A 14,519-nucleotide genomic window follows, 5' to 3' on the forward strand; every position below is an offset into this window, starting at 1 on the left:
CCTCAACATAAAGAAAACAAAAATCCTCACATCTGGACCAATGAGCAACACCATAATAAATGGGAGAAAAAAACTGAGGTTGTCAAGGATTTCACTTTACTCGAATCCACAATCAACACCTGTGGAAGCAGCTGTAAAGAAATCAAAAGATGCACTGCGTTGCGCAAATCTGCAAAAGACCTCTCTGAAGTGGTGAAGTGAAGATGTCACCTTGAGGACTAAGGTGCACCTGACCCAAACCATGATGTTTTCAATAGCCTCATACACATGGGAAAGCTGGACGATGAATTAGGAAGGCTGAAGAAGGCCTTTGAGTTGTGGTGCTAGTGAAGAACACCGAATATATCATGGACAGCCAGAAGAGTGAACAAACATGTCTTGGAAGAAGTACAGCCAGAATGCTCCTCAGAAGCAAGGATGGCGAGACTGCATCTCACATTACTTTGGACATGTCAGGAGGGATCAGTCTCTGGAGAAGGACATCATGCTTGATAAAATAGAGGGTCAGCGAAAAAGAGGACAACCCTCAACAAGATGAACTGACACAGTAGGTACAACAATGGGCTGAAGCATAACAACAGTGATGAGCACGGCTCAGGACTGGGCAGTGTTTCACTCTGTTGTACGTAGGTGGCTATGAGTCGGAGGTGACTAGACGGCACCTAACAACAATAATAAAGCCGTCTGAAATTGAATTATTTAGGACCCAACTGTCATTAAAGGGTCTAATACACTTGTACAAATAAAGAAAGTATAAATTCGAGCTCTCTTTCTAAACCCAGTAGCCAGGAATATCACAGCCTGTATATCCATTTTATCTCCTCCAGGAGAATGGTTCTAAAATGACTACAATATTTAACTCCTTAGAGGTTCTTGTTAAATGTAACAGGAGTCTTTAATAGCCTTCTCAAGATTTAAGTAAGCTTTACGATAACTTTTACATCAGTTGAAACAGGTACTCCCCTGTGTTTGAGAAGTTTGTATTCATTAAACCGAAAAAGTCTCAGTAGAAATACACAAATGACCTAGAAATTTTCTTCCAATGAAAACTGTAAATCCAAAAACTTAAATACACACATTTCATATATGGAGCTTCACTAGCAAAAAAGAACACTTAAATTTTAGATTCTAATTCAAGAAAATGGTGAACGGTCAAAAACTACAGGATTAAATACCAGCTCGAGGCACAGGTGGGAGGACAAGGACCCAGACTGGGGATTCATACTTTCCACATATCTGAAAGCCTCGAGGCAAAAACATTCCCCACTGGCAAAAAAGGAAAATGGGTCTAGAGACCCCACGCAGGATCCAGCTGGACTCATTGTCCCCAGCTTCATACCTTTGGTGACGTCAGGAGAGCACCACCACCACCCAGGACCCCAAAACAGTCAGGGCCTTTATCTACATTCTCCTCCTTTTCTAAGCCATAACACAGTGAAAGATGGGGAGCTACAGTTTTAGAACTGCACATAAAATGCCCCCGTGCCTGGGAGGAGTCAAGAATACTGCTCAGAGAGATAGGACAAAGATGGCTCTGGAGGGCAGGGGGAGCTCAGCCTCCACAGCCAGAGCTGCTCCGTCTTCAGGCTCTGGTCAGGAGATTCTGTCCTTCAACACAGCACCAAGGTCCAGGGTGGAGATGTTAAGGGCCCATGGTGCCAGCTCTGGAAGCCACATGGGGAAGGTGACAGCGAGCATCCAAATGCTGAAAAGCCACATGTGACTAGAGGAAGGGACCAGTGACAGCGGACAGGGCCTCAGAATGCCTCCTCAGGCTCAGTCCCTTGGCCTCGTCTGCCATCTTGTTTCTTAACACAGTCCCACAGCACACAGCTACTCCCCCAACAATTCTGATCCAGCCTCACGCACTTACGATAAGGATAACCCAGTCCTCCGTAGAACTCACCATTTCCTTCTCCACCTTCTGGAAGTCTGAGGGAATATCGTCTCTGAGCCCAAGAAGCCAAGTCAGAAAGAGGAATGGGACTGGAAGCAGAGCACTGGGCAGTCTGGAGGCAGATGAATAATGTCTGGCCCACACACCAGTCTGAGCAGCTGAAATCCTTCCCTGTGACTGACGGATATGCAAAATGGTCGCCCGAGGTCCCCAGCTGCCTGGACTGGACTAGTACTCCGGGCACCACGCCTGAGATCTGAAATGGAGGAAGGATGGGGAGCAAACATTGTTGAGGAAGCAGAGAGTGACAGGTATTTGGCCTCGTCCCAGGCTCAGGGCACTGCTCCACCCTGCGGGCATTTGCACTGAAGGTGGAACGGGCTGCAGCCTCCAGAGCACAAGCCTGCGTTCTTCAGGCAGCTCTGTGGGCCTCTTCTTTCTGCAGCAAGATCATGGATGGAGGAATTTAACCACGCTCTAACAAAAAAAAAAATTTTTTTTTTTTTTTTGTTAGAGCGTGAGTCGGAATCGGCTCCACGGCAACGGGTTGGCTGGTTGGTTGGCTGGTAGAGCAGGAGAAGCAACCAGGCCTGGCCAGGCTGCAAAACTTGAACCTCATTCCAGGGAGTCAGGGATTCAATGTTCAAATTGTGGGTTCACCTATGAAACTCTGTCCCCTACACATCAACACACACACTTACTTGAAGTTAACAAGGGTGAATTTTCAGGAAGAACCTGTTTTTCAAGTTTTGTCAATGAACTCATCATGGTTCATTCATTTTTAATTACGTGCAGTTAAAACCCTTCTACCCTGTTTTGAAATTTTTTTTCCATTTCAATTACAGCACTGTAATAATGTGATCGGTATTTTTCCTGTTACAATGAACATTTCTTTCTTCCTCTCGAGTTTTTTTTTTTTTTTCTTCGTTCTCAAACCAGGACACCACCAGTCCCTAAGCGTTTGAGAAATCTGGCAGGGTTCCTGAACGCTGTCTTTCAGCCTTATAATAAATCTATCAACAAATAAAACAGAAAATCATTATGTTTTCTCAGAGGAGCCGTCTCCCACCTCTGTTCCCATTTCTTTCCACCCTGCTCCCCTCCAAACTGACTCCTACACTTTCATTTCTTGCTCTCGGTGGAAATCTCTCTCTCTCTCTCATAATCTTTACAACAGTATCTCCTCTTTAAGCTTTATCTTTTATTATTTTCTCTAATAAAACCAAACCCACTGCTGTCTAGTCAATTCCGACTCAGGGCAACCCTACAGGACAGAGGAGAACTGCAACACAGGGTTTCCAAGGCTATAGAGCTTTACAGAAGCAGACTGCCAGACCCTTCTCCTGCACAGCAGCCGGTGGGTTAGAACCACAGGCCTTTCATGGTTAGCAGCCAAGCACTTAATCACTCTGCCACCAGGGCTCCTCATTTTCTCTAATGTTGTTGCTAGGCGCCATCGAGTCAGTTCCGACCCACTGCGACCCTATGCACAATAGAGCGAAACACTGCCTAGTCCTGCGCCATTCTCACAATCGTTGTTATGCCTGGGCCCATCATTTCAGCCTCTGTGTCAATCCATCTCGTTGAGGGTCTTCCTCTTTTCCGCTCACCCTGTACTTTGCCAGGCATGATGCCCTTCTCCAGGGACTGATCCCTCCTGACAACGTATCCAAAGTATGTAAGATGCAGTCTCGCCATCCTTGCTTCTGAGGAGCATTCTGGCTGTACTTCTTCCAAGGCAGATTTGTTCGTTCTTTTGGCAGTCCATGGTATATTCACTATTCTTTGCCAACATCATAATTCAATGGCATCAGTTCTTCTTCGGTCTTCCTTATTCATTGTCCAGCTTTCACATGCATATGAGGCAACTGAAAACACCATGGCTTGGGTCAGGCGCACCTTAGTCTTCAAGGTGACATCTTTGCTTTTCAACACCTTTGAAGAGGTCATTTGCAGCAGATTTGCCCAATGCAACGTGTCTTTGGATTTCCCGACTGCTGCTTCCATGGGTGTTGATTGTGGATCCAAGTAAAATGAAATCCTTGACAACTTCAATCTTTTCTCCGTTTATCATTATGTTGCTTAATGGTCCAGTTGTGAGGATTGTTTTCTTTATGTTGAGGAGTAATCCGTACTGAAGGCTGTGGTCTTTGATCTTCGTCACTAAATGTTTCAAGTCCTCTTCACTTTCGGCAAGGAAGGCAGTGTCATCTGCGTAACGCAGGTTGTTAACGAGTCTTCCTCCAATCCTGATGCCCCATTCTTCTTCATAGAGTCCAGCTTCTCAGGTTACGTGAACAGCATACAGATTGAATAGGTATGGTGAAATGATACAACCCTGACGCACACCCTTCCTTACTTTAAACCACGCAGTATCCCCTTGTTCTGTTCAAACATCTGCCTCTTGATCTGTGCAAAGGTTCCTCATGAGCACAATTAAGTGTTCTGGAATTCCCGTTCTTCTCAATGTCATCCATAATTTGTTATGATCCACACAGTTGAATGTCTCTGCATAGTCAATAAAACACAGGTAAACATCTTTCTGGTATTCTCTGCTTTCATCTAGGATCCATCTGACATCAGCAATGATATTCCTGGTTCCACATCCTCTTCTGAATTTGGCTTGAATTTCTGGCATCTCCCTGTCAATGTACTGCTGCAACTGCTTTTGAATAATCTTCAACAAAATGCCACCAGGACTCTGATATTAATGACATTGCTTGATTATTTCCACTTTTGATTGCATCACCTTTCTTGGGAATAGGCATAAATATGGATCTATTCCAGTTCGTTGGCCAGATAGCTGTCTTCCAAATGTCTTGGCATAGACAAGTGAGCACTTTCAGCACTATATCTGTTTATTGAAACATCTCGATCGGTATTCCGTCAATTCCTGGAGCCTTGTGTTTCGCCAATACCTTCAGTGCATCTTGGACTTCATCTTTCAGTACCATTAGTTCCTGATCATACACTGAAATGGCTGAAGGTCACCCAATTCTTTTTGGCACAGTGACTCTGTGTGTTCCTTCCATCTTCTTTTGATGGTTCCTGCATCGTTTCATATTTTCCCCATAGAATCCGTCAGTATTGTAACTCAAGGCCTGAATTTTTTCTTAAGTTCTTTCAGTTTAAGAAATGCTGAGCATATACTCCCCTTTTGGTTTTCTAACTCCTGGTTTTTACACGTGTTATTGTAATTCTTTACTTTGTCTTCTCAAGCCACCCAATGAAATCTTCTGTTTGGCTCTTTTACTTTATCATTTCTTTCACTTTAGCTATCTGATGTTCAAGGGCAAGTTTTTCTCTAACCCAGAAAAAAAAAACCAAACCCATTGCCATCAAGTCAATTCTGACTCATAGCAACCCTATGGGACAGAGTAGAACTGCCCCAAAGAGTTTCCAAGGAGTACCCAGTGGATTTGAACTGCTGACCTTTTGGTTAGCAATTATAGCTCTCAACCACTACACACCAAGGCTTCCTTTAACAGACGCAGACAGTTCAAAGGGCATCTACTGATAGACTGTCATTCGTGTAGTCACAGACTATAGATCAGTGAACGCTTCTCATAGTAGAATGTCAATGTGGATAACGTGGGAATCTTGTTAAAGTGCTGATTTTGGTTCAGCCATTCTGGGGTAGGGCTTGAGATTCTACACACTGAACAAGCTCCTATTTTATGCTGGGAATAATAAGTCTAGAAATGAGGATGTGAACTGAAATTAGAGAGTGCTGTTTTCTCTAACAGCACTCTAAACAAATGAAAATCTATCGACAGATGCCCTTTGAACTGTCTACATCTACATTACATCACTGCACTATCCAATCTCCATGTCTAGGCCTCCTCACAGTATTCCTACTTGTTCCCAACAAGCTCCTGCCTGACGTCCTTCAATCATGATTGTCATTTCCAAAATCTATTTACAGCACTGGAACTGCTTAATGCCTGTCAGTAGCTGTCCCCTGGCCTTCAAAAAGCCCAGAGTAGTCGGCATGGTTCTAAATGACCTGCTGCCATTGCCTCCGCCAATCTGGCTCACACAAACCCTTTGTTTTGTTTTCTCTGCTTCAGCCATCTCCAACGTTCATCAAGAACTGGATACTGGGTTCTCAGCTGCCTCCAGTATTTGCACACTCATCTTTCCCAACTGAAATACTCTGCCCACCCACACCCATACCACATGCTATAAGCCCGACACAACCATGCATGTAGCTAAATAAAACTAATTTTCTGAATCTTGTCTTTGATAATTTTCCTTTTCTGGCAGTCTAACCTGACTCTCAGGTTAGGTCCTTTTATTACAGGTATCAGACATCCCTGGCTTTTCATTATTTATTTAAAATTGTCTCCCATGATAGACTGTTATCATAGATTGAATTATGTCCCCCCCAAAATGTATGTATCAACTTGGTTAGACCATAATTCCCAGTATTGTATGGCTGTCCTCTATTTTGTGATTGTAATTTTATGTTGAGAGGATTAGGGGGGGATTGTAACACCACTCTCACTCAGGTCGCCTCCCTGATCCAAGGCAAAGGGAGTTTCCCTGGGGTGTGGCCTGTACTACCTTTCATCTCTCAAGAGATAATAGGAAAGGGAAGCAAGCAGAGTTGGGGGACCTCATGCCACAGCAGCACTGGGAGCAGAGCGTGTATGTCCTTTGGACTCCGGGTCCCTGCACCTGAGAAGTTCCTCGACCAGGGGAAGATTGAGGACAAAGACCTTCCTCCAGAGCCGAGAGAGAGAAAAAAGCCTTCCCCTGGAGCTGACGCCCTGAATTTGGACTTGCAACCCAAAAGACTATGAGAAAATAAATGTCTCTTTGTTAAAGCCATCCGCTTGTGGTATTTCTGTTATGGCAGCACTAGGTGACTAAAACAACGGTAAATCTGTAGGCAGACACTCTGTATTTTGTTTTCTTGCTCCTTCTGGCCTCTGACACTGATCGTTGAGGACACGCACAGATTATTACCTGCTGTATATACTCTTGAGTAGCACTATCCAAGGAAACGTTCTGAGAAGATAGTCATGTTCTATTTCTGCAGTCCAATATGGTAGCCACTTGCTCCTATGACATATTTACTAATGAACATATGAATAGTGCAACTAAGGAACTGAAATTTTTCCTATGTTTTTAACTAATTTTAATTGAAATAGCAACATCTGGCTAGTAGGCATCACAGCTCTAGTGGGCTCACCAGAACCCTAAGCAACCAACTCAAAGGGTGTGAAAATTGCCATCACCACAATGTAGAGTTCACACCTTTTTATTTGCTGGGAGTCTGTCACATAGCAATATGGAACTAAAAAAAAACCCCATTTGCTGTCGAGTTGATTCCGACTCATAGTGACCGTATAGGACAGAGTAGAACTACCCCATAGAGTTTCCAAGGAACATCTGGTGGATTGGAACTGCCGACCTTTTGGTTAGCAGCTGTAGCACTTAACTGCTACACTACCAGGGTTTCCGGTAAGAGCAAAGGTAACATTCAACTCAACTTCCTTGTATTTACATGAAGATTAATGTCAACCTAAAAATTTTTTTTTTTTAATTGGATTTACCTCATTCTGAAAACAGCAATGATATTTAAACACAGAAATGAGTGAGAGTAACTGAGGGGACACGAGGGACAGTCTCTGAAGACGTGACACTTGAAGTGAGACCTGAATTATAAGAATTATCGAATTCCTGTGGTGAAAAAGTCTTCCTCTACTCAGAAGAAATATCTGGTGCAAAGGCTGAAAGGTAGGGAAAAATCTTGACATCTCTGAAAAAGTGTTTTAAAAACGTGTCAACCTCCACAATTATGGTAGGAGACTTCAACGCACCACTTTCGGAGAAGGACAGGACTTCCAGTAAGAAGCTCAATAGAGACACGGAAGGCCTAATTGCTACAATCAACTAACTTGACCTCACAGACTTATACAGAACACTCTGCCCAACAGCTGCAAAGTATACTTTTTTTTCTAGTGCACATGGAACATTCTCTAGAATAGATCACATATTAGGTCATAAAACAAACCTTTGCAGAACCAAAAACATCGAAATATTACAAAGCATCTTCTCAGACCACAAGGCCATAAAAGTAGAAATCAATCACAGAAAAATCAGGGAAAAGAAATCAAATACTTAGAAACTGAACAATACCCTGCTCAAAAAAGACTGGGTTATAGAAGACATTAAGAAGGGAAAGAAGAAATTCATAGAATGCAACGAGAATGAAAACATTTCCTATCAAAACCTCTGGGACACAGCAAAAGCAGTGCTCAGAGATCAATTTATATCGATAAATGAACACATACATAAAGAAGAGCGAGCCAAAATCAGAGAACTGTCCCTACAACTTGAACAAATAGAAAGCGAGCAACAAAAGAATCCATCAGGCACCAGAAGAAAACAAATAATAAAAATTAGAGCTGAACTAAATGAATTAGAGAACAGAAAAACAATTGAAAGAATTAGCAAAACCAAAAGCTGGTTCTTTGAAAAAATTAAGAAAATTGATAAACCATTGGCCAGACTGACTAAAGAAATGCAGGAAACAAATAACCCGAATAAGAAATGAGATGGGCCATATCACAACAGACCCAACTGAAATTAAAAGAATCATATCAGATTATTATGAAAAATTATACTCAAACAAAGTTGCAAACCTAGAAGAAATGGATGAATTCCTAGAAAAACACCACCTACCTAAGCTAACACAATCAGAAGTAGAACAACTAAATAGACCCATAACAAAAAAAGAGATTGAAAAGGTAATCAAAAAACTCCCAACAAAAAAAAGCCCTGGCCCGGACGGCTTCACTGCAGAGTTCTACCAAACTTTCAGAGAAGAGTTAACACCACTACTACTGAAGGTATTTCAAAGCATAGAAAATGATGGAATACTACCTAACTCATTCTATGAAGCCACCATATCCCTGATACCAAAACCAGGTAAAGACACCACAAAAAAGAAAAGTACAGACCTATATCCCTCATGAACATAGATGCAAAAATCCTCAACAAAATTCTAGCCAACAGAATTCAACATCATATCAAAAAAAATAACCCACCACAGCCAAGTGGGATTTATACCAGGTATGCAAGGTTGGTTCAATATTAGAAAAACCATTAATGTAATCCACCATATAAACAAAAGACAAAAAACACATGATCTTATCAATTGACGCAGAAAAGGCATTTGACAAAGTCCAACACCCATTCATGAAAAAAACTCTCAGCAAAATAGGAATTGAAGGAAAATTCCTCAACATAATAAAGGGCATTTATACAAAGCCAACAGCCAACACCACCCTAAATGGAGAGAGCCTGAAAGCATTTTCCTTGAGAACTGGAACCAGACAAGGATGACCTTTATTACCACTCTTATTCAACATTGTGCTGGAGGTCCTAGTCAGAGCAATTAGGCTAGATAAAGAAATAAAGGGCATCCAGATTGGCAAGGAAGAAGTAAAAGTATCTCTATTTGCAGATGACATGATCTTATACACAGAAAACCCTAAGGAATCCTCCAGAAAACTACTGAAACTAATAGAAGAGTTCAGCAGAGTTATCAGGATACAAGATAAACATACAAATATCAGTTAGATTCCTCTACGCCAACAAAAAGAACATCGAGGAGGAAATCACCAAATCAATACCATTCACAGTAGCCCCAAGAAGATAAAATACTCAGGAATAAATCTTACCAGAGGTGTAAAAGACTTATACAAAGAAAACTACAAAACACTACTACAAGAAACCAAAAGAGACCTACATAAGTGGAAAAACATACCTTGCTCATGGATAGGAAGACTTAACATTGTAAAAATGTCTATTCTACCAAAAGCGATCTATACATACAATGCAATTCCAATCCAACTTCCAACGACATTTTTTAACAAGATGGAGAAACAGATCACTCACTTCATATGGAACGGAAAGAGGCCCTGGATAAGTAAAGCATTACCAAAAAAGAAGGACAATGTGGGTGGCCTCACACTACCTGATCTTAGAACCTAGTCACAGTAGTCAAAACAGCCTTGTACTGGTACAACAACAGATACATAGACCAATGCAACAGAACTGAGAGTCCAGACAAAAATCCATTTACAAACAAGCCGCTGATATTTGACAAAGGCCCAAAGTCAATTTAATGGGGAAAAGACAGTCTCTTCAACAAATGGTGCTGGCATAACTGGATACACATCTGCAAAAAAATTAAACAAGACCCATACCTCACACCAAGCACAAAAACTAACTCAAAATGGATCAAAAACCTAAATATAAAATCTAAAACAATAAAGATCATGGAAGAAAAAATAGGGACAATGTTAGGAGCCCTAATACATGGCATAAACAGTATACATTACTAACAACACACAAACGCCAGAAGAGAAACTAGATAACTGGGAGCTCCTAAAAATCAAACACTTATGCTCATCCAAAGACTTCACCAAAAGAGTAAAAAGACTACCTACAGACTGGGAAAAAGTTTTTAGCTATGACATTTCTGATCAGCATCTGATCTCCAAAATCTACATGATACTGCAAAAACTCAACAACAAAAAGACAAATAACCCAATTAAAAAATGGGCAAAAGATATGAACAGACCCTTCACCAAAGAAGACATTCAGGTGGCTAACAGATACATGAGGAAATGCTCACAATCATTAGCCATTAGAGAAATGCAGATTAAAACTACAATGAGATACCATCTCACTCCAACAAGGCTGACATTAATCCAAAAAACACAAAATAATAAATGTTGGAGAGGCTGCGGAGAGACTGGGACACTTACACACTGCTGGTGGGAATGTAAAATGGTACAACCACTTTGGAAATCGATTGGGCGTTTCCTCAAAAAACTAGAAATAGAACTACCATACAATCCAGCAATCCCAATCCTTGGAATATATCCTAGAAAAATAAGAGTCTTTACACGAACAGATATATGCACACCTATGTTCATTGCAGCACTGTTTACAATAGCAAAAAGATGGAAGCAACCAAGGTGCCCATCAACGGACAAATGGATAAATAAATTATGGTATATTCACCCAACGGAATACTACACGTTGATAAAGAACAATGATAAATCATAAAACATTTCATAACATGGAGGAATCTGGAAGGCATCATGCTGAGTGAAATTAGTTGCAAAAGGACAAATATTGTATGAGACCACTATTATAAGAACTCAAGAAATAGTTCAAACAGAGAAGAAAATATTCTTTGTTGGTTATCAGAGTGGGGAGGGAGGGAGGGAGAGGGGTATTCACTAATTAGATAGTAGATAAGAAGTATTTTGAGTGAAGGGAAAGACAACATACAATACAGGAGAGGTCAGCACAACTGGACTAAACCAAAAGCAAAGAAGCTTCCTGAATAAACTGAACACTTCGAAGGCCAGCGTAGCAGGGGCGAGGGTTTGGGGACTATGGTTTCAAGGGACATCTAATTCAATTGGCTTAATAAAATCTATTAAGAAAACATTCTACATCCCACTTTGGAGAGCGGCGTCTGGGGTCTTAAACGCTAACAAGTGGCCATCTAAGATGCATCAATTGGCCATCTAAGATGCATCAATTGGTCTCAACCCATCTGGAGCAAAGGAGAATGAAGAACACCAAAGACACAAGGTAATTATGAGTCCAGGAGACAGAAAGGGCCACATAAACCAAAAACTACATCAGCCTGGGACCAGAAGAACTAGATGGTGCCCAGATACAACTGACGACTGCCCTGACAAGGAACACAACAGAGAACCCCTGAGGGAGCAGGAGAGAAGTGGGATGCAGACCCCAAATTCTCGTAAAAAAGACCAGACTTAATGGTCTAACTGAGATTAGAAGGGCCCTGGAGGTCATGGTCCCCAGACGGGAACCATTTCCAAAGCCAACTCTTCAGACAGGGATTGGACTAGACAATGGGACAGAAAATGATACTGGTCAAGAGTGAGCTTCTTGGATCAAGTAGACACATGAGACTACGTGGGCAGCTCTTGTTTGGAGAGGAGATGAGAGGGCAAAGGGGGTCAGAAGCTGGCTGAATGGACACAAAAACAGAGAGTGGAGGGAAGGAGTGTGCTGTCTCATTAGAAGGAGAGTAACCAGGAGTATATAGCAAGGTGTATATAAATTTTTGTATGAGAGACTGACTTGATTTGTGAACTTTCACTTAAAGCACAATAAAAGAAAAAGCATGGTTCTTTGGTAGCAAATCTATGGATCAATCACCAGCATCCAATCGGACACAGATCAGAGTAACTGGGTGTGTGACCTCTTCCTTCATCGCCTATATTATGGTTGTTCAGCAACATTATATTTTATATCAGATCAGCTAGCACTGGCTGTATTGCTTCTCACACAATCAGGATAAAAATTTCTGCCTCACAGCCAAAGAAATTCCTTGAAACATGCCTTTTACTAAATATTTTTCTCCTGAAATTGGGATAAAACGGTCCTAAATATACATGCTAGCTCCAACTCACGTTTCGTAATTCATCTTCTCAAACACCTGTAAGCATTAGAGGCAGGGGGAGATATTCCTCACCACAATGTCACTGTTTTATGACCAGCAATACTTAACACAAGTCCTGCCTTGAAGAAGCCAAAAAGCAAGGAATTGTGATGAAGAATCTGCCCCTTGAAGTAGCAGGGCTGAATCTGAGTTCAGACACTGATACCCGGTACCTGTCCAAGGACAAGCTACTAAATTTCTCCAATACTACAATTTCATGAGATGCTGCGACACGCCCACCTCACAGCGTCCTTTTGTGAAAAGGGGGTGCAGTGTATAAAGCACTTAACACAGCGCCCAGCCCTCCTGAAACAGGTCAGTAAATGGCAAGTGTACATCCAGGCCCAGCGGCGACTGAGGCCTCATGAGGAGCTCAACATGGCTGTAGTGTGTGCGTATGTATGAGTGTGTGTGAGCATGAGAGTGTGTGTGCGTGTGAGTACGTGTGTGTGGATGTGCGTGTGTGTATTTTAGGGAGTGGTGGGTGATGAGTCTGAATGAGGCTGGATTGTAAAAAAGAAAGGAAAACCAAGGGGAGCTCTTGAGCAGCACACTGGAGGCGTAGGAGCAGAGCACTTAGGCTCAGGCTAACGACCCCGGGCGTCCATGAGGCACCTTACTGCGCTCCTCACAAACTCCCAGGTGAATATCCTTCACCAATAATATTCTTGGTGAAGAAACTGGACAGTCCATGGGCTGTCAGAAGAACGAACAAATCTGCTTGGAAGAAGTGCAGCCAGAATGCTCCTTAGAAGCAAGGATGGCGAGACTGCGTCTTACATACTTTGGACATGTTGTCAGGAGGGATCAGTCCCTGGAGAAGGACATCACGCTCGGCAGAGTACAGGGTCAGCGGAAAAGAGGAAGATCCTCAACGAGGGGGATTGACACAGGGGCTGCAACAGTGAGCTCGAGCATAACAACGATTGTGAGGATGGCGCAGGACCGGGCAGTGTTTCGCTCTGTTGTGCACAGGGTCGCTGTGAGTCGGAACTGACTCCACGGCACCTAACAACCCGGGTGCCCTGAGCCTGCTGGCCTGAGCAGCACAGGCGTGCGCGGCGACGGCTCCCACGACCTCACCTGTGACCTCACCTGTGACCTCACCTGTGAGCGCACCGAGGGACGCAGGTCTCACCTCACGGCCTCCAGGAAGCGGCGGCGGCTCCCCGGCTGCAGAGAGTCCCGAGGCTCCGGGAGCGGAGAGACCAGGCGAGCGCGCGGAGCGGCCGACCGGCCACGGGGCCCCACCGACCTCGCACCGGAGCCGGAAGGCACGGCCCGGGGCCGCCCACCCAGGACTCACACCTCCACTTCCGGTTAAGGGACGCGCGGTGCCGCGGGGCAGGCGTTCCGTGCGGGAACTCAGATGGCTCTAACTGGGACCGTGGGGTTCTGTAGTTTCCCTTGGGGTCTGGGATCCGGAGGAGCTTGTCCTCGTTTCCTTTACAGAGAAAAGTCTGGGGCTTCTCAAAGGCGTATAGGAACTGAACCGCGAGTGTCAGTTATGAAAGATACCCTGGGGGAAGCCAAGAAGCTTGGTATTTGCATATTTGGTCCTTTAAAAAAAAGTTTGCCATGTTCTTTACAGAAATAACTTGTTGGCTCCTCTTAAATATTTCTCCACCTTTAGAATTGTTGAGGACCCTAGTCTGGCTTCTGGTTCATGGTTTGCCGTCTCCTGCATATCAGGTATCTTTACCTAAGAGCGAGGTAGAGACCGCAAACCCAGTCTGTTGTCTCCAAGTGGGGCAGGAAAGTACCCGTCCTTCTGAGTGCCAGAAGCTAAAAGGTGATGTACATTTGAAAATGACAATTTTGAGCAGTTTTTACTTTTATCTCAAATATTTGTCATTGTTAGGTGCTGTCGAGTCAGTTCCAATTCATATGACTCTATGTACAACAGAAAGAAACACTGCCTTGTCCTGTGCCATCCTCATGGTTGTTATGCTTGAGCCCGTTGTCGCAGCCACTGTGTTAATCCATCTCATCGGATTTTTTTGATGACCCTCTACTTTACTAAGCATGACGTCCTTCTCCAGGGACTTGTCCCTCCTGATAACATGTCCAAAGTACATGACATGAAGTCTCGCTATCCTTGCTTCCAAGGAGCAT

The 14,519-nt window shown here is 43.2% G+C and overlaps 1 protein-coding gene across 3 annotated transcripts in view; it reads right to left on the reverse strand.

The window, feature by feature from the left end:
• Positions 1 to 13,620, reverse strand: part of LOC100661788 (zinc finger protein 883-like) — a 34,591-nt gene extending 20,971 nt beyond the window's left edge. For 2 of the 3 annotated variants that reach the window (XM_064286208.1, XM_023541923.2), the window contains exons 1-2: positions 13,512 to 13,620; positions 1,907 to 2,153 (exon numbers count right to left, since the gene is read on the reverse strand). Coding sequence is in view for 2 of the 3 variants with exons in the window: in XM_023541923.2 (XP_023397691.2) it covers positions 1,907 to 1,909 (3 nt within the window). In the remaining variant the exon portion in view is untranslated. Of the gene's footprint in view, positions 1 to 1,906; positions 11,129 to 13,511 lie in introns of those variants that run through there. The other variant, XM_064286207.1, reaches the window with a different exon arrangement.
• Between the last annotated feature and the right edge of the window lie 899 nt (positions 13,621 to 14,519).

This window comes from Loxodonta africana, chromosome 5, assembly GCF_030014295.1.
Source record: "Loxodonta africana isolate mLoxAfr1 chromosome 5, mLoxAfr1.hap2, whole genome shotgun sequence".
Classification (NCBI taxonomy): Eukaryota; Metazoa; Chordata; class Mammalia; order Proboscidea; family Elephantidae; genus Loxodonta; species Loxodonta africana.